This window comes from Labrus bergylta, chromosome 9 (genome assembly GCF_963930695.1).
Source record: "Labrus bergylta chromosome 9, fLabBer1.1, whole genome shotgun sequence".
Lineage (NCBI taxonomy): Eukaryota > Metazoa > Chordata > Actinopteri > Labriformes > Labridae > Labrus > Labrus bergylta.
The window spans coordinates 10,755,813-10,775,829 of NC_089203.1; the positions used below are offsets into that span (position 1 = coordinate 10,755,813).

The window sequence follows — 20,017 nt, forward strand, 5'->3', positions numbered from 1 at the left end:
TGAAGATGTGTGTGGATGAAAGCACCATGTGACATGTACGAACAGCGGGGATCATACGTTGCTGTTGCAGAAGCAAGTCTTATGTATATGTGTATATATATATATATATATATATTCTGAAGACACTCTGTGAAGCAGGAAATGTTTGGTCTCCAGTTCACCGAATATTAATGTGACTTATCTTTCAACCTCTTTGCGGTGCAATTAATAAGATGTTTTTTTTGGCCAAGTGCATGTGTGTGAATATATGAGGCTGTGTGTGGTCAAGTAAATCCCACCCAAATCCTGCCTGTGCTGAGTATCTGATGTCTAGCATTATAAAGTGAACTCCAGTCTTTAGGCAAATACATCCTGTGAGGAACATGGACAAGATCAAAAGCTGGGACGGTGGCATATTAATGTGAGGAGGGACATCAACAGGGAAACATAAACAATGTGTAAACGTGAGGAAATAACTAATTATCTGAATATCCGCTCAGCATGGAAACAATAACAACACGACATGCTGTTGAAATGCCATAATGTGAGACTAGCTGTTAGCTGGGTTATTGTACTTAACAACAATGTTCTAGTCTCTGTTAAAGCAGCATTCATGTTACACTGAGGCTGATGCTAATATTAAATACAAAGCTTTTATTCACTACTCTACTGAAAAGCTCAAACAAAAAACAAAACAATGAATCAAAGATAAAAGCGATATTGTCATTTTTAATTTTTTTGTTTGATTTCTCATTTCAACTGGCACTTCCAACATGAAAGGACAATAAATTCACATTTTGGCTGTCTAGAAACGCTATTTGTTTGTTCTTGGCATTCCTCATAAAAATCAGAATTGAAGCCAGACAAAACCTTGGGAGTTATCTTGTGGCCAGCTGATATTATTTGGTCTCCATAAGGACTGCTAACAACGTCAAAATTAGGAAGCTATATAGCAGTTGACTGAGGGGTCAAGAGGTAAAAACAGGTGCCTGCTGAAGTCAAACAATCAGTTCAGAATAGAAGTCTTTGAAATGACAGGAAAGAAACGTATTAATAGAGCTCATCTTATTTATAAAAAAATATTTCAATAAGCAAAAGGACAAAATATAAGACAAGTGTGGTAACATAGTCAAGTAAAAAGGCCCCGAACCAGCAATCCCATGTGCCTGAGGGATGCTCAGATAAAAACTCTCTCGACTATCATGAAACCATTTTCCCTGTATAGCAAAGACCTGCCACCCTAACCACACCAGGCTGCTCTCTATACTATAAATCCTTCAGTAAATCAACAGATAATACAATCACTGCAGGGCAAACAGGACCACATACGAGGAACTGTCTGCTTTAAGTTAGTCTATCTAAATTCAACAGATATGGATGGAACAAAAAATAAAGATATGCTCTTAACCGGTGGCATAAAGCATATATCTTCGGGAGGCCCTGAGGTACAGTGGGGGCAGGGAGCAGAATTTCCATGTAAAGAAAGAGAAGAAGACAAAAATGTCACTGAAAATTAATGGCACTTTTTACATTTGGAGTTAAATCTCCTGAAATGATTTGAAGTTGCAGACTTGTCCAGCCAGTGTCCGGAGTCTTTCAGTGGTCATAAAAAGGTCACAATGGAAAAATATTACACGCAGAGGATTCCTTGTTCTTGTTTCCCGCCCGGCCAGCCAAGCACGCTTGCCCTAAAGCAACAAGTGGAGATAAGCACGCTTAAAACAGGGTGTTTGTAGGAGGAGATGTTCAACTCCTCGCAGAGTGGAGACGGGCTCATTGACAATGTAACGCTTCACCTAAAAAGGGGACCTGTTGTCCCTTTTGCTTTGTTTCTTTGTTGTCTCTTATTTTCGTCCATGGCTTCCAATCTCCTGGCTGACAGGAGTCCGAGTGCAACTGCGCCCCAGATAAATACACTTGTCCAACAACAAAATGAGAGGAAATAGGAAAAAAAAGAAGAAGAATCTAACTGAAGTAGGCAGGATCATCCTCTCTATATTTGGGTTAAAATCCGAGCTGAGTGGTAAACAAAGTGTTGACTGTTTGGTTTGTGTGGGGATTTTTGTTCTCCCCATTCAAGTGTCACTGATCATCAGGAAGATAAACTTATTTTAGGCTGTGTGTACATGTGTGCTGCTTAACTCAGTGGCAATGTGGACTGAGTTGAACGTTCTCGGCTCTCCGTCCTCTAGCGGACAGGGCTGTTTGTGTGCTGTGTTGACCTTGTTGGTCCTGAGAGGCGGGGTTCCCTTGCTTCACTTCCTCTCCTGTCACCAGTTGGCTTTGACGGCCTTGACGTCACTCACCAGGTTTTGAGCGAGGCAGATACCAAAAATCTGAAGAGGAAACCACCAGGACATTAGACTTTTAGTTTCAGAAAAACAACAGCATGTTACAGCAGACTTCTCTAATTTAGAGTTGTTATCAGTAGTCACCACTAGATGGCAGTGATGATGCAAGATCAGAACCCAGGCATTGTATGCGTTGTATGTAAATACCTCATTTCAAATGCACCAGGGATCCTCAGGTAAATGTTTCCTCACACAAAAAAAGTCTATAAACACATTTTTCTTACCTGTAAAAGTGCAATACCGACAAAGATTCCAGCAACAATAATCAGGTTGTCCTGAAGCCATCTTTCAAACTGTCCCACACAGCCCTTGGTATAGATATATTTCTGCCGGTCCAGCTCCTTTTTCATAAAAAAAAAAAAAAAAAAACACATTAGAGATATATTTAAGAAAATGCATGTGTTTGAAATTGAAATGAACAGTTCACAGAGGAGACATCGCCCTTTTTTATGTTGTAAACAGCATACCAACTGTGCCCTATGACTAATGTTAATCAAAACAAAAAAAACACAGATAACATTTTGCTCACTGACTCCTTCACTTGGGTGGAGGGCATGAGGAGTGAGTGATAGCTGAGTCACTCTTAGATTACAACATGTCAGTGTCTGGAGAATATCAAGGCATTGTGTTCAGTTTTCTTAGAGGATCCTGTCAGGACTGAGCCAACAGGCAGAAGCTGTTTCCTGTTACCAGACAGATGGCTGTTTGTGCTGTCAGATTCAGCCAATGATGTATGTGGTGTTTTCAGATGGAAAAAAGGTGTAATTTAGAGTGGCAACAACACTAAACTTGGGGATGGGTGTGAACATGAGTATGTACAATGCTCTCTTTGTTGCACTTCAAGACGAGTCAAGCAGTCAGACCCTTTGTTCTCTCGTGAAATCTGAAAGCTAGCATTTCAACCAATGGGACGCAAAGGGAGCCCCTTTTCGACCAATAAAATAGCAGGAAACACTATGTTGTTCAGTGCTCTGGACTTCCTCTGAAGCTATTTCAGCCCTCTGTCTTTGTTTTGCTGCTGTCCTCCCCATGTCTGCTGCTCTTCCTCTTTTCCCAGCCTGCTCTCCACTAACAAGCTGCACAGGAACTTGTGCACGTCACTGATAGTTCCAACAAAAATGTCAACAGCCAGGGCATCAGCAATAGAGCATGGAGAGAAAATTAATTCATACCAACTCAGTGGCAGGTGGTTCACTGTATTGCAGTATGCCTAGCAACAGCAATCTCTCTGACTGCAGTGCAGTGAGTTGTAACCACCACACCCACACACAGAGGAAAAGGGAACGGACTGGCATAACCCAGCGAGTCGCCAATTACAGAGTGTAGTAAGGCTTCTCTTGAGGCTATAACTGGAGCCTAATTACCCCTGTTAGAAGAACAATCTGTTATTAAGGCAAGAAGCATGCAGAGTAGCCTGTGTGCTATTTAACCCTTTGCATCTCATATCTCCATGTGTCGGCCAACAGTTTCACAGTACATTTGGTATTTTTAAAATGTTAAGTACAAATGCTATTAAAATCTTATTAGGACTCCAAAGTTCTATTTCAATCAATAATCAATGTCTAATATGGATTGAGAGTAGCAATCAAGGTGAATAATAGCAGATCACCACTCTAGCCTCAAACAACAGCTTAGATTGTTTCAATCAAACTGGTCTGCCGCGTGTCAATCAACGCGCCCTCAGGAGTAATTCCACTCTGAAGCTTATGTCATTTCAGCCAGACAGCTGACACTGTCTGCCAATCATGCCCCACTCCTGCCTCTGACTCTAATATGAATGAGAATTGGTTCTGCTATAATTGAATAGGACTTTAAAAAAAGATTTAGGTTCATTTGAAACATATAACATGTAATATTCATTTTTCAGACAGAAAGGTCTTTAAAAAATGAGAATAACTGGAGAGTGCAGTAAAACATAACCAAGGCTATAGGGATGTGCAGAGATCAACAGAAGTGGTAGAAATGTGTCTGAGGATACGAACCCCTTGAAGTCGAACATCATAGCCGCACTGCGTGTTGATGACATCCTCCTGCAAGAGCAACACAAACATGTCAGAACCTCTAGGTTTCTGCTTCTAGTCTTAGTGTTAAGAGATGGTGAATGAAGTCTGACAGATTTCAGGAAAAATAGATATGTAAACATACATGCGTTTTTTGTCTATAACGATCAAGCCAAAGGCTTCGAGAGAAATGAGATCTGCTAGTTTCAAGTCATTTTGGAGAAAGTTCCATGCAGAGGGGGCAGCAAAACTAAACACTCTTTTTCTGAGCTCAGTGCGGACACGAGGATCAGACAGTTTAAAAACATCCCAGGAACACAAGGCATAGTGGCTCCTGGTTCTTTGGAGGTATGAACATAAATACAAAGGAACTAAACTAAGAAGAGCTTCACAAAAATGACTAAGCCAGTGTATATACCTGTGCAACCTGAACAACAATAGATGATGGTGTCATCGGCATTAAAGTGATACATGGCATTCCACAAATTTTCAAACAGGTTATTATTAAAAATGGAAAATAAAATAGGTCCTAAAATCGAGCCTTGGGGCACCCCCTTTGAGATCTCTAAAGAGGAAGATATGGATCCTGCCATTTGCAATCATTGCATTCTGTTGGACAGATAGTTGCTAAACCAGGATGCTGCTTGATTTGATACGGCAATTTGATTGAGGATCTTGATCAATAATCTGTGATCAACTGTATGAAATGCCTTTGACAGATCGATAAATAGAGCAACACAAATATTTTTTACAATATATTGCTCTAATAATGTCATTTAAAACCTTAAAAGCAGTTGTAACAGTGCTATGCTGTTTCCTACTGATATTTACATAGGACATTATTAGCATCCAAAAGGTCCTTCAGTTTATCACTAACGATTTTTTCAAACACTTTTGCCAGAATGCAAAGCTTTGAAATTGTCCTGTAATTGTTCAAATTTGAAGGTTCACCCCCTTTTAACAGGGCAAGAACAAAGCAGATTTCCAGACTTTTGTGATTTCATTAAGACACATTAAGACACATAACACTCGAATAAAAAATATATGAAAGAGTCTCAGCAATAAAAACAGCAGCCAATTTCAGGAAGAACGGCTCAAGTTTATCAGGACCTGCTGATTTTCTAGAGTCCAGTTTCTTTAATGCTCTCTGCACCTCAGTGGTAGACACTGGCATATATTGAAAATGATGATCAGTAAGTTGACTGTCAACCTCAGGTGCCAGAGAAGCATTTTCATAATTTTTATCAGACTATGCCCATTCAGCATGCAAGGAGTAAAATTAAAAGCCAGCCGAGATAAAATGTTCATTAAAACAATTAAGCATGGCTGATTTGTCAGTCAGGATGCAAAAGTCTTTGACTATGTATGGTGGAACATGACTGGTTGACACATGGCCAGAAGAGGATTTCATGACTTTCCAAAAAGTCTCTGGGTCATTCAGATTTTTGTTGGTTTCAGAAGAGATAACAACAAGTTATTTAATGGACTTAAGAACGTGGATCCACAACAAGGAAGATATGTATATTTTATTTTCTGTTTCAAGAACTTTCTAAATCCATTTTCATTGTTTAAAAAGCAGTAAAATTTTGAAAAGAATTTTGCAATCAAGTCGTGTCTACACTTTTGTATTAAGTCTTAGCAACAGCTCAGTGATTTGTCTTGATTAAGAATTAAGCTAACAATATATATAACTATTTAAGATTTCTCCTGTATTATAATCATTGAATAACTTACTGCAGGGTCTTTCACACAGCAGGAGAAGGGGACTCCACAGCGCTCCCTGCTGGGGTTCAGCTCAGTGCAGTTGAAGTAGATGTTCAGGTTCCAGTCGTCGGGCCCGTGAGCTCCACAGCATGACCACTGAGACAGCAGCAACAACAGGGAGAGATTAAACAGCCAGCTCTGCTTAAGTGACAGATTTATTTCCTCTGATCTGGTCTTGAATCAGCTCTTTAAAGCATGACTCAGGTCAGTCTGGGTGGGCAGCCAGCTTACTGTGTTGGGTAGCAGTGACAAATAGTGAGACACAAATGGCAAGACAACAGTGGATGTAATCGCCTTTACAGTACATCATGGCAGAGCCCGGTGTTTACACACGGGAGCTAATTATCTAAACTGCTTCATTCATATAATTGGATAATCATTTGAGGGGAATACAATCACATTAATCAAGAGATTTACTACACAATGGCAGAGGCTGACTAATTCTCCTGTCTGGCCAGAACTGAGAGGATTTAAGATCCCTGTTCAAACTCATAAAAACAAAAAAATATCAAAAGAAGGGAGTGACTTTTTCTGGCTAAAAAACAGGGGAGTTGGATTTATTTTAACCGTTAGTGTTACAACATTTTAAGTCATTATGTGTTGACTCACATATTCTTGGGCAAAGTCAATGAGATTCTGCAAGTCGATGTCATCGCGGTATGCCTTGACGTTGTTGTTGATGAAAAAGTTGAGCTGGTCTTTGATCCAGTCTTTGAAGACGAAGGCGAGGATCCCCGTAGTCAGCTCCAAGAAGAAGATCAAACCCAGGAACACAGAAAACTGGGGAGTATATGATGCACACAAACACACAAATAGAAGACAATAAATATGTTACTTCAGAGAATCTGGGTGTGCCAAAGAGAATCCTGTTTGATTCTTTTAAGAATTAAAGGAAAACAGCTCTGATGAAAAGTCCCTTTGAGGGTCTGGCTGTGAGGCCTCTGCTGGTATGCTGAGTGAAAGTGCGGCAACAACAGCCGCAGTCCCAGGGGTACCGTTATATCATCCGTTTACGGTAAATGCAGGAGAAGGGGCTAATGATAAATGCACAACAGCCACATTAGCTCCTCACTCTGACGCCTGACTTATTGCTGCTAATGGACCTCGGCTAGAGTTAATAGCTACTCAGAATCACAGCCAAGTCAAGGCAAGGCAAGTTTGTCTCCGTCAGTCACATGTTATTATCAATAAAGCTGAATACAAATAAACCTCCCAGAATGGTGTCGGGCTTTGGAGTAACTTAAAGCTAGGAAAAAACATGTTGGGGAGAACGTGTTTTGATCGCTTATAAAAGAGGCACAGTTCAGGGATTCTGATCATGGCGTGATTAAACAAGGCCATGTTCAGTTATTACACATATTTGTGCCATGCATCTTTCCATAGCATCCGGCATGAATGAGTCACGCAAGTGATACTTGCAGCTCTGACAGCCTCAGCTCTGGTGTGAACTGCAAATCTAAGGGGGCGTGAAGTGGTTGAAATGGTGTCTGTGCTCCGTGTACGGGCTCTGACTTACAAATTTAAGTAGGAAGGTGTTCTCTCTGAGCGCTCCAATACAGCCAGCGAAGCCGAGGACAAACATGACCCCTCCGACAACAATAAAGAGCCATACTGGGTCGAAGCCCCCCAGGTCTGTGATGGATGACAGATTGGACAGCACACCCTGAGGGAGAGGAAGACAGACAAAAGAGAGGGGTTAAATTCGAATACTTCAAAAATCGATCTTCACTGTCTCTCCAGCAAACTCCCAGCGACATTTCTCACTCTACAAAAACACGAATAACCTTGACGAGAACTCAAAAGACAGATTTTGACTAATACCACAGCTAAGAGGCAAGCTGGGGCAGCTCTGTCCAGGGATCGAAAGACAATGCTGTTATTTTATTTGAATTGTCTTATATAACCAGTTTGTAGCTTTCTAAAAAAAGAAATCAACGTCCCTTGATGTTTGTTTGTTTAAACGACGTTTAATGTTTCTTTCTTCCTCTTCTGTATCCAGCCTTCAAAACTGGTTACATTGATCAGAGGAGGCACAGCGCTGAGCCTTCTGCAAACATTACCGAACAGATATCTGCCCTTCCTTTCTGCATATCCTGCCCTCACAGCCTGAGGCCACAGTGCATCCAACATATTTTCCTGTCAAGTCTCTCTTCTGCATCATGCCTCACTCTTACAAATTTCTCTCTAACCCTTGCATACATTACGGCTTGATGCAAAAATAGTGGCCCTCCTGGAGTATGTGTTAATATCAAAGGATAGTACCTAACATGCATGTGGAATCTGAAGTATGTTCTGGTTCATGCACCATTTCTCCTTCTGTTTTTCCATGTTTCTCACCATCTTGAGAGGGATCCCACCAGTGTTACTTTGTGTAAATGTAGGCAACTGCTCTCGAACCCGACAGGCTGTTTGATCGTCACGTTCAGTGCACATGTCAAACACTTGCAGCTAAAGCCCAGGAATCCGGGATCTCACCCTACTTAAGTTAAGCTCCCACTGTGCTGAGCTGAAGGACTTCTATAGGACAGAGTTATAACTGCATGCTTGTGTTTTTTTATGGTGCAGAATAAAATGCCTTCATTTGAATTTAAGCACAAGGCCCTGAGACAATAAACAAGTCTGGAAGAACGCAGCCGGCAGGAAATTAATCATCTTAGTCACTGAGACCAAAACTCACTAATATGCCTTTCCAGTACCCACTATTCATCATTGGGCCTAATCCCTTTAAATTATTCACGCTGTTCCACTGAGGTACTCCAATGCAGGCCTATTTGCACAGAGTTCAGGACCAAGACGTTACTAATCAGTACATGTTTCCACGCCGGAGCAGCATTTGTTCATTGGACTAGTACAACTTCTTGATAATTAATGAACAAATTGACTGCTTTCTCAATTGGTTGGAGTTTAAAAATGGCCACTGTACAAGAGGTTGAGAGCAATACCTGGCCTTTGTAGCTAGTCCACTGGAAGATAAACAGTAACCAGTTTGCATGCAAATGTGAGGCATTTACTCGGTGACAGCAGTGAGGCAAATGAGTTGTGGTCCTGCAGCTCTCTATTTGTTTGCGTGCCCATTTTAGGCCTCTGTTAACTTATGCAACAACAAGAAGAAAAAAAAAACATGTTGGCTCAGCATGACTTCAACAGTCACACATCTTAGCTAAAGCTGCCTCAACATAATTCATTTCATGGGACATGTTTACTAAGACCATTACCAAGCAATATGCCTTTAAGTGCTACAAAGCATTCCGGGATGCGTTCACTTTCAACAGCACCTCTCTCAAAAAGCTTTGTTTTCATCTCCGGTCTGCCCCGTGAATTATACTACCAGCTCATTCCTGCCAGAATATGGAAAAGAATCTTAGCTATGCTGTAACACTGTGTGTTTGCGTGCATGTGTTTATACTTACCTTCTCCGCCCATGCCCACAGGCCTATGCCCAAGAATGCTGCTCCGAGTAACTGTAAGACAAAGCACACAGAGGAGACTTTGCTGTAAGACTCAAAGTAAGAGTGAAATAATCAAATCAAACCAGCTTAAATCAAATAAACCATCGATTAAAGTTAGAGAAAGGGGACTTTATGAGACACATTCACATTGGAAAAACTCCTATCTCGGAAGCTTGGGTGCGGTTTAATCACATTTGATTTACAACATTGTCTCCATGACAACATGTAAAAGCAAACCAAACAACTGTCCTTGATTCGGACTGTTAAAGATGTTAACCTTTGATTGTTACATATTTTCTGGTACACATTTTCCTTACAACCTAACTCATATCAGCAAGCACAGCCAAACACAAAAAGTAAAATAAAACCAGTAGCGAGTAAAAAGGAAATGAAGATCTTCCATCAGTTATAGAATTAAGCTAACTGATCAAGTGTGCTTATACTGCCTGTAATCCACACCAAATTCTTTTCACTTGCTCTGGACAGAGTAAATGATTACAACTGAAGGTTACTACAGGTGAGAGTCATTGCACCGGGCTGCTTAAGAGGTTGCAGGAGCTGATATCCTTCGAATTAAGGAAAATCCCTCCAGTATTAGCCTCGGGCCCCATGGAGCTAGCTTACAGTTCAAACAAACAGACTAAAAAAGCTTTGGGTGATAAACTTGAATGGCAATGATACTTAACCACCTTGTAAAAAAATACACTAAAAAACACAACATTAAGCATTCAGGATTATTCTGACCAGGCTGTGTTAAAACTCACATTACCATGCAGCTTTGTTTTGCTCAAATAATGTTGTCTGATACACTTCTTCCGCTAACACAAAAAGTACTTCCGCAGAGATTTAAGCTGGTAATGAACTTTGCTCAGGCAGAGTCTGAAATATAATAGTCCCAATGAAATGGGGGGTAAATCATATCACTGGGAAGCCGATTAAATCTGGAGAAACAGGTAAACTGATGGCAATCCGTCAGCCTGCTTAACAAGCCCAACAATGTGACAGTATGCCAAACAACAACAGCTGCTGTGAGGGGTTGCTGAAGGGCTGGCCTGTGAGCTACGCCAGTGGTTGTAGTGAAGCGTGCAGTGGCTTCAGCTGGGAAAGTGACACGCAGGAAGAGTCACGCTATGCAGCGAGGCGGAGATCAGGTAGAAGAGATTAGACTGACAGAGTATTAAACAATTTATCCCCTGAGTCTAAACAATCCACCTGGATGGAAAAAAAAAAAGAGAGCGCGAAAAAAACTTGTAGCAAACAACTCTCACTTTAGTGCGTGGAACTAATTACACATTTCTTACAAAAGTATAATTTTTCTCAACGTGTCACTGTATATTTTGAATGATTATAAAATGCAAGAATTGAATCATGGTTAATCATAGACTTGCATTGACTACAACTATAAATCAAAGCAAATCTCCTCTAGTCTTCTTGAAAACTAAATGCAAAACCCAGTAACAGAAATCTTGATGTATGTATTTTATGTCCACAGATAGTACCTACTTTGTATTTGATAGAAGTTCAGTTTGCAGTATGTGGTAGCACACAGTTTGGCTTAATTATTTTAAAGGAAAATAATTATGTCTGGATGCCACAGCATCGAGTTCCCCGATACTTTTGGGACAGCACAACACCTGCATGTGTTATATAACAGGGCGGGACTTTTTGGCCGCAATTTCTCATCTCACTACTTTCAAATCAGAGCCTTGGGAGCCAAAGACGCAGCCCACAAAAGGAGTGACCTTGAGAAAACCTGATGGCCACACTGCACCTGCATCATCATTCCATACAGGAAAAACATAGCCAAAAAAAGTGATGTTGCATTAAAGCAGCCCTTTAGAGTTTAAAATTCCCCTGAGGTTATCAGAAGGAAGTGGCCCCCGTGTGCAGAAAAGTGGTCTGAATTCTAAAAACGAGATGCCAAGAAATCACTCAACATGACTGCTCGGTGGGCTGCATAATAATTTCTGTTTCCAACATTACTCAGACATTAAGGCGGAAATAAGGAGATTCTGCAACGTCAATATGGATGGGGGATTTTTATTTGTAAAAGTAGCAGGCCCGCTAAGAACGACTAACCCTAACATGATGACGAGCCATCGTTTTCGAAATAGAAGCAGATCTTTAAGATGACCATGTGGAAGATATTAATTTGTTGACCATGAATGTATTATTACAACCCTAATGATTAAAAAAAACCTAGGTTTAAGTTGGACCATCCCCAGAATCTAGAGCTGTGTTTAAGTGCTCCAAGCATTGTTAGGGAAAGTAGAAATATACAGTGGTATCAGAACTACAACAATCAAAACTGATTCAGACTCACGTTAGGTGCTAAACTGCTTATGTGTAAGAATTCAACAAAAAAAAAATCATAGACACCTAGAATTAAACAAGTAATTCTGATGTTCGTATAATCAATTACAGGACACCATGACAGTTCAGTGCGGTCTCTTTTCAGTTCTCTCTTCCCAACTTTCAAGAAGTGTCTTCTTCTGAACAGTCCAATAAACTAGGTAGAGAAAAAAAAAACTTAACTTCTTCACTCTGGTGCTTCTAAAATAAAAAACACCGACCAGACACTGAACCAGAAACGTACGTCTGTTATATTTTCTTGTTATTTTCGGTCAGAAGTACTTCAATGCGTGTCAAGTTGCATTTCCCACTGTCACAGCTTGAGGCGACCTCGAAGGCAGCATTAAAAGTGAGACAGCTTTGAGGCATCCATGCCTGATAGCCTGTCATTTTGATTTACTATTTCTTCCAGCATTTCTGAATCTCTTTCTCTGTCAGGCAATACTTCCATCAACTTTGTTTTTGGAACAAATAATAGATTTGACCCTTTACAGAGAAGACTCAACCTGATCCAGACTTAAAATAACAACTAAAATGTAGCTTAACAAAGTACTTGATTGTAAAGTCAATTATCTGCCATTGTGTATTTGCCTATTTAATAAAAAAGCATTTTTAAAGTATTTTCTGTGCAAATTTTAAAGTCCCATTTGAAAACCAACCTTCTGATATGATAAGGTTTGGACTGGAGGGAATGTGACTAAGGTCACTTTCACATATTAGCTCCGGTTGTGCAATTCAGGGGTGAAGTTGCAACATTGTTGCATTTTTCTTTTGGTTCGATTTGCTTTCAGATTGCACTTTGTCAAGCACACCAAAACCTGTCAAATGTTGTGTACCGTATCCAGTGCCACCAGTCACTAGTTACGGCTGCAGCGCTGGTCAGTGGCTACAGCCAACCGGCCTATGACCCGAAAGTAGACAGCGGGACAGTGGAAGAATGGCATCCAATAGCAGTTTGGCAGTATTTTGGAGATTAAGGTATAACTGGCATATCAACCGGAGTGATGAGAAACCACACTTAGCACACGTACAGGCATGTTAATCTGTTAGGAGGACTGACGGTTGGTAACATTAGCCACGCTAGGCAGACCTTTAAGACGTTGATACAGAAGGCCAAATTCAACCTACAATGAGCTGCATTTTGGTTCACTTCCCTTTGGTACAGAAAGCTTTCTCACCTTAAGCAAATCAAACTTCTTTGGTCCTGAACAGAGTTCGTTTGAGCCTTCACACCACCCAGAACCAAACAAAGTATCCGACGAAAAGCACAGATTTTGTTAGGGCTCAGGTGTGAATACACCCTGAGTAAGCACACTGAAACTTATCTACTATGGCTGTCTTTGTATAGAGTTCACATTCATTCCTTTTTATTTAATTTTAACACAGTGTAATTTGGGAAGCAATAATAAAATCTAGATAAGTCCCTGGATATGAAATACACTAGTAGCCTACCTACCTGTGCTAAACTCCGTCACTGCAATTCTAAGCCCAAACTGTCAAAGTGCAACTCTGTATAAGTGTTATTTTCTCTCCGTAGAAGTAAGTAAACACTCAAGTTAAATCTTACACAGAGGACCGCATAAATCTTCTGGTGTCCCTCAACAATTAAGCCATAAAAACAAGCAAAATTCCCCAAGGGGATTAATAAAGTATTATTTCTTAAAAAAACACAATACTATGTGTCCTTGTTTGTACTTGCTTACTTTATACCTCAATGCTTTTGTTTGTTTGGAGGCAAGACGTTTTAAAAGCCCCTCAGGATTTGCTTCTTTAAATCTCACCTGCTCTGGTATGTAATTTATTTTCCTTTCTTCTGTAAATTCTTATCACTCTATTTAATTCCTGTGCTTTTATCGCTGTACTTCTATCTTTTATCACAGAGCGAATAGACAAAATCTAGAACTAGATGTCATTGTATACGTGTTCATTATTCAAATCAAGCACCCTGGTTATTTCTCTGTCAAGTGCTGCTGAAGATGTGTGTGTCCCTTGAGGAAGGGGGGGGGGGGGGGGGGGGGTTCTCTCCATGTGGACAGACAGATTATCAACACTTGAGGAGATGCCTCCCTAAGCCAGCTGATCCCATTAACCTCGACTAACTAGCAGACAAACCAGGCTCCACGCTGCCTGGTCAAACACACACACACACACACACACAGGGTAAAGACTTACTCGAGTGTGATGACTGCCCTTTCAATGACTCCCTGAAAAGCAGACTTTCTAATACAGGCCGTCCGTGTGAAACTTGATGATATGATATCAGCAGCATGGCCAACAGTTCCTCTGATACCACATCAAGGCAATACTTCGCCGCATTCACACTTCTCTACACTTGTTACTGAAAAATCTATATATTCATTTGGCTGATTAACTGCAACAGCATGTAACTACAGCCAGTTTCAGGGCTGAAATGCGTCAGGCTGAATTGGACTTTGAACACTTGAGCCTGAGTCTATAATCCAGAGAAGTTTAAATCCTGTTCAAAGCCATTTTCTTGCAGCCAGATATACATCAAGATATAGTGTAGACCCCAACTGAGACAGACTGCGATTGACACGGACTATCAGAACACAAATCAGATAATTGAGAAAAGTAAAGTTCGTCTGTGAGTGGACTCTGCCTCTCTGTTCACATTTGATTTTATCTGAGGGAAACAGCAAATAGAACCAAAAGCTAATATTTTCCCTCAGAGAGAAGACAGCAAAATAGGTGTTATTTGACATTGGGTCACAGAGCACAGGATGTTATAATAAAAAGTTCTTGATTTGTATGATCAATGATTCCAAAAATATAAAATAAGAATCCAACCTGAAAAAAGAAAAGCCTCGAAATTCAGATTAACATAATTTGCTGCAGATGTTGTATTCTGCCGCATTGTTTTTGCAAAAAAAAAAAAACATAGACGTTTAAAGTGTTGGATCAATTGATTTTATACTTATTTTTCACCTTAAGGTATAAATCTACAATGCTTCCCTCCAATCCAGTTAGAGCCGCTTTAAAGTATGTGGACAAATCAATCCTTAAATACCTTTAAACTGTGGCTTGAGTGGCAGGTCACCAAATAGCTGCATTTAGACACCTCATTCTTCACAGCCATCTACCTGTGATGTTATCACCCAACATGCATTTAGGTGCCAAATGTGAGCATACACTCTGAGCTGTAGCTGGCTAATAATACACTGACTGAATCCAACCAACTCAGCAACTGGGTTACAGCTTAACAAGCTCTTAATTACAGCATGCAGGGCCTCCAAACATTTCAGCAGCTCAGGCAGAAAATATGATTAATAAGTGCCTGTGATGAATGTGTGTGTTGTACGGTCGAGGGACGGTATTGTTGTTGTTGTTGTTGAGTGCGACTACCTATGTGTCGACAGAGAGTTTGGGCACTGGAAGAATTCACACAGAGAAAAAGACACTTGGTTTAAAGCTGCATTTTGTTCACAATGTTTGGGGTCCTACAAGCATTCTGTCTCAATTTAGGCAGCATTTCGAGCCTGACAAGCTCACTGTAGGAAAGACAAATGAGCTGATTTGTGGAGAATAAACCTCATCTCTCTCTATTTCGGCGATGCACCAGCTTGTCTGTCAAATGCGGTTTCGCAGCACACAGACAAGAGCGAAACATCTTCTTGTGATTATTAACGGAAACAGCCGTCGAGCTGGAACTTGTTCTGCAGTTTCACCAAGAGCCTAGACACAGGACTGTTAGCTTGGCCTGATGGCAAAACAGTCTGAAAGAGCCCAATATGAGTCAGACAAAACACTATCGCCCTATGACTCAGTATTTCCTCGATGATTGCTCAGTCAAATTGAATTAAAGAGCACTTTTCATTTGAAAAGCTTACTGAAAAATGTATTTGTGCAGCTGTCTTTAAATAAAATATCCCGCTTTGGGCATGTTGGCTATTCATATCATCTCAGTTTCATGAAAAAAAAAAAAAACACCCCGTGATACCAATACATTTGTAAGAGGGCTGTTGAGGAAAGAAGAGGCTGTGACTTAAAGGGGAGGAATAGAGCCAGTTGCATGTGGATGCCATGTGCCGTCGTCAGCTAAAACATACGAGGGGAAGAAAATATTGAATCACACCCATTCCTCCCCCCAGTCTTTGTTATTACCAGCCCTCTTTGTGCGTTTTTGGGTGTGTGAGTGAGAGAGACAATGGTTTCCTGCAGAGACTGAGCACCATAGTAGTGGAGGGAGTGAAAAGGGTGCTTTGAAAAGAGGAGGGCTGGGTGGTATTCAGGCCTATCTGGCCTTTTCCCTCCAACAGTGTGTGGGAAGACCCTCTGGGGCCACAGACACGCCATTCCTTCACCCAAAGACATTATATTATGCCAGCCGCACAGAGGCAATGCAGAAGGGGAAGAAGGGAGGGGTGAAGCAGACTGAACAGAGGAACTTTTCAGACTGAGGAGGGATAAAGATTGATGGAGAGAGCGGAGCTGTTGTAAGGGAGATGTGGGCTCAATTGCCACTGGTCAAACAATACAGATGAGACTGCCATTTCTCAAACACAATGGTACTAATCTTTACTGCCAAGCCAGAGCAGGAAGACAAACTAACATCAGCAACGATCTTCCTCTACCAGCTTCTCTTACAGACAATCGTAAATGATAAACAATAAGTACCAAGTAAGAGTATCTGAAGAATAACATGCTTTGTACTAGCACAGGGAACTGAATATATTTACAAATATAACTATATACAATGTGGTATTGAACCGTGTAGATATTACACAGTGTGTCTGAGGCTCAACGATAATGTTATCCATCTTTTTATCAGTATTGCACACATGTCTGAACAAATTGTTGACTGGTTTACGGACATATAGCACAGTTAAAGTAAACATAAACAACACGGTGGCTCATTTTCCAGTTTCCAGGTTTTAATAGTCCAGGAAATTTAAGATGAACTTTCTGACTCTCAAAGGGAGGAAGTAAAATTACTTAATATACTCGCCATTATAAAAAAACAAAGTATTTCATTAAAGGAACTGTTGCACCTACACATCATACAATTACAAAAGGACTATAAGATAAGAAAAGAGGTAAATGTAAATTACCTAAAATAAAATAAAACAAGTCATATTAACAAATGTACTTTTATTTGCTAAATAAACATCTCCACCGACCTTCACTACTTTCTATCTTCTCTGCTTAACTAACTTCCTCTGGGAGTGAAGCTAAGGCAAGTCAATATGTTATGCAAATTACGAGCAAATGAAAAGAACAACAACAACAACAGCAGCAGCAGCAGCAGCAGCAACAACAGCAGCAACATATGACAGGACAAGACTCTTTAAAAACATTTATAGTGGACTCAATTGACTTAAAGCTACCAGAGAACAACAGTGCTATGCTAACTTTGCCCTAATATCACACATCTTTAAGGTAGCATCATTACGGTCGTTTCGACACGCAAACGGCACTAAAACAGATTTTACTCACCCAGAATAAAATGTTAATCCCAAATAAGAAGTATTTGAGGCAGCAGCTGACTTCGGCCGCATTAAAACGATGTTTTCTGCCCATTTTTCTCACAGGATATCGGTGGCTAACTCAAGAGCTAACTACACAGCAAGCGTTACTACGGCTAGTGCTTGAAAAGCCAGACGAGACAAATATTAACTCAAACTCGGTGATAATAATCTTTACTGCCAAACCAAACAGAGGGACTAACATCAGAGCACTTTTATCATGCTCTTCCTCTGACTTACAATCAAAACTGAAACTTAACTAAGCCGATTTAAAGTGATTTGCTGCCCACAATTAAGCAATCGTTTTTCTTTCATGACAGGAAAAGCTGACAGGACTTCAGAATAAAATATATAATCTTAAAGTAAAATGTTAAAGTCGTGATAAGTAAGTTAACTTTTAAAAGTAACCTACTTTTAATGAATAAAAGTCCAGATCCCTGTTTTCCTTTTTCAAAAATAACTTACTAACTTTATCTGTGGGACGGTCAATGAAAGAGCTCACCTGTCATGTATTAAAACAACACGTCTTAAAACAACATGTGGCAAAACTTATGATGAACTTTTTCTTCCTTGACTCAATCAATTAAAAGTTTAAATCCGCCTTATAGATAACTTTGCCAGGATGTAAATAAGACTTTAGTGAGCATAATTGGGTTGTTTTTTCCTCACAACAGCAACATGCAACCGAGTCGTTGATTGTATTCACTTACCCAGAATAAAATGTTAAATCCAAATAAGAAGTATTTGACGCAGCAGCTGACTTCTGCTCCTTTTAAATGATGGTGTTTTCTACTCATAGTGGTGGCTAACTAAAGAGCTAGCTAGGTAACAAACCTTACTACGGATTGTGTTTAAAAAGATGAGGCAAATCTGCAGTTCTTGGACTACTGGCGCCAATACTTATTGGCTCCATCAGCCACACAACGCCGAGTTTACTCGCCGGACAATATTAAGTGAATCAAACATATGAGGCTAAATTTTCTTCTCTCTCTAACCATGAGCTTGCTAGGCCAGCTAGCTCGCAACTTCTATGGTTAGCATGAGCAGCTAACAACAACAAATGCAGGGGCACGTAAAGACACAGACATTCATCTGCAGTGCAGTCGATATTCAAGCCTCCTCGGCGTTTATTTTGAAGCGCGCAGCAGCGGGGAAGAGGGATAACGCTGATGGCCTTTCTGCTACCTAAACATCCCCTCGGTTATGTCTGTTACATCATCGTCGCTTGAAATCTTCATCCTTGTTGTTTTTTTTGTGCTGTGAAAACAAGCCCCTTTGCTGTCAAACGAGGAAAACCACTCCGCTGCCTCTCACCCTTTTCACCTCAAGAGCGGCCTCTCGTGTCTAAAGTAAAGGTTTTCTCTGTTCACAACACAGTAAGGAAAGGCAGCATTACTATGATCAGGTGTGTGAAGTATATATATGATATGTAGCATGTTAATAATTCAGTTCAGAAGACATTATATTTAAGAAAAAAAGAACCAACCACAGTTAACAATGTACAGAAGTAGCCAATTTTTTTATGATACATTGTACTTAATATTTTGAAATACAAATCTGCTAACAAAATAAAGCATGAATACAGTTGTAGATATGATCTAAAAAAAAAAACCTACTGTAAAGCTGCTGACTTTATGTCCCCTTTGCAATTGAGTTGAATGATATGTGTGATGTCTAACGCAGATATCACCTTCCCCCCCCCCAGCTGTGCCAGAATCACATGAGTTGAGATCCTGGGATGCATGAAGTATGTGAGTATCCAGATAAGTCAAGTTAATTTGTAAAGCACAATACAACTCGTATTGAACAAAGTTGTGTAAAACAAGAGAAACTTTCAAATTGAAATAAAATCCCAGTAAAAGACCAAGAGCTTCTGCAAACAAAGATACTGCATAAAATGAAACATGAGAGCAGAACAATGGCAAAGATTGAATACCATAAACAGAGTAATCTTACAAAAAAACAGGAAATAAAAAAATGAACAAGAGGAGTCAAGGTCAACTAGAATGCAATTGAAAACAAGGGGACCTTCAGGAATGACTTACTTACTTTGAAGCAGGGTTACTTATGTGAAATTTTACCTTTCATTTACAGATTTTTGATTGTTGTATTTCTTGCAGAATATATTGTCAGACTTTGATCTTGTGATAAACTATTCAAATGAGCTCAGTCATTAGAAATATGTTTATTTCAGAAATCAGTTTTATTAAAACGATGAGTTAAAACCGTGTTCCTCCATTTGAACTACAGATGGCAGTCTATGAACCTGTGATAAATGGGGCTTTGCTTTCCTTTGTACCCTCCAGGGTTGCTGTTGGGTACATGTCAGTTTCCAAACTATTGCCACAAATGTTTAGTTTGTTGCACTGACAGTGAAATAACTCTTAAAGTGTTTTACCATTACATGTCATCATAAAGTAATCAGTAAAAGTACAAGGAGCAGATGTGTGGGACTGCATACATTTAAAGTAATTAGTAAATAAAATTAGAAAATTAATTAATACTAATTAGTAAATAATTAGATATGAGTAATGTCTAATAACTTTTTGTTTGCGTCTCTTTAAATGTTTCTCTGAATTGCCTTAGGGTGTTCAGGAAGGACAGGAAATTAGTCCTTATAAGGTATCCCTGTGTTGGAT

At 40.0% G+C, this 20,017-nt stretch overlaps 1 protein-coding gene across 2 annotated transcripts; it reads right to left on the reverse strand.

Moving 5' to 3' along the window:
* Positions 1–688: 688 nt before the first annotated feature.
* tspan17 (tetraspanin 17) lies at positions 689–18,659 on the reverse strand. 2 transcript variants are annotated; one of them, XM_020639406.3, is made up of 8 exons: positions 18,089–18,659; positions 9,505–9,555; positions 7,611–7,757; positions 6,704–6,874; positions 6,065–6,190; positions 4,313–4,360; positions 2,555–2,671; positions 689–2,315 (listed from the first exon to the last, which is right to left on the reverse strand). In XM_020639406.3, the coding sequence occupies exons 1-8, from the start codon at positions 18,173–18,175 to the stop codon at positions 2,250–2,252; spliced, it is 813 nt and encodes a 270-aa protein (XP_020495062.1). In that variant the 5' UTR covers positions 18,176–18,659; the 3' UTR covers positions 689–2,249. The 2 variants fall into 2 exon arrangements, with proteins under 2 accessions (XP_020495062.1, XP_020495063.1); XM_020639407.3 differs by lacking the exon at positions 18,089–18,659 and adding an exon at positions 17,350–17,699.
* Positions 18,660–20,017: the final 1,358 nt, after the last annotated feature.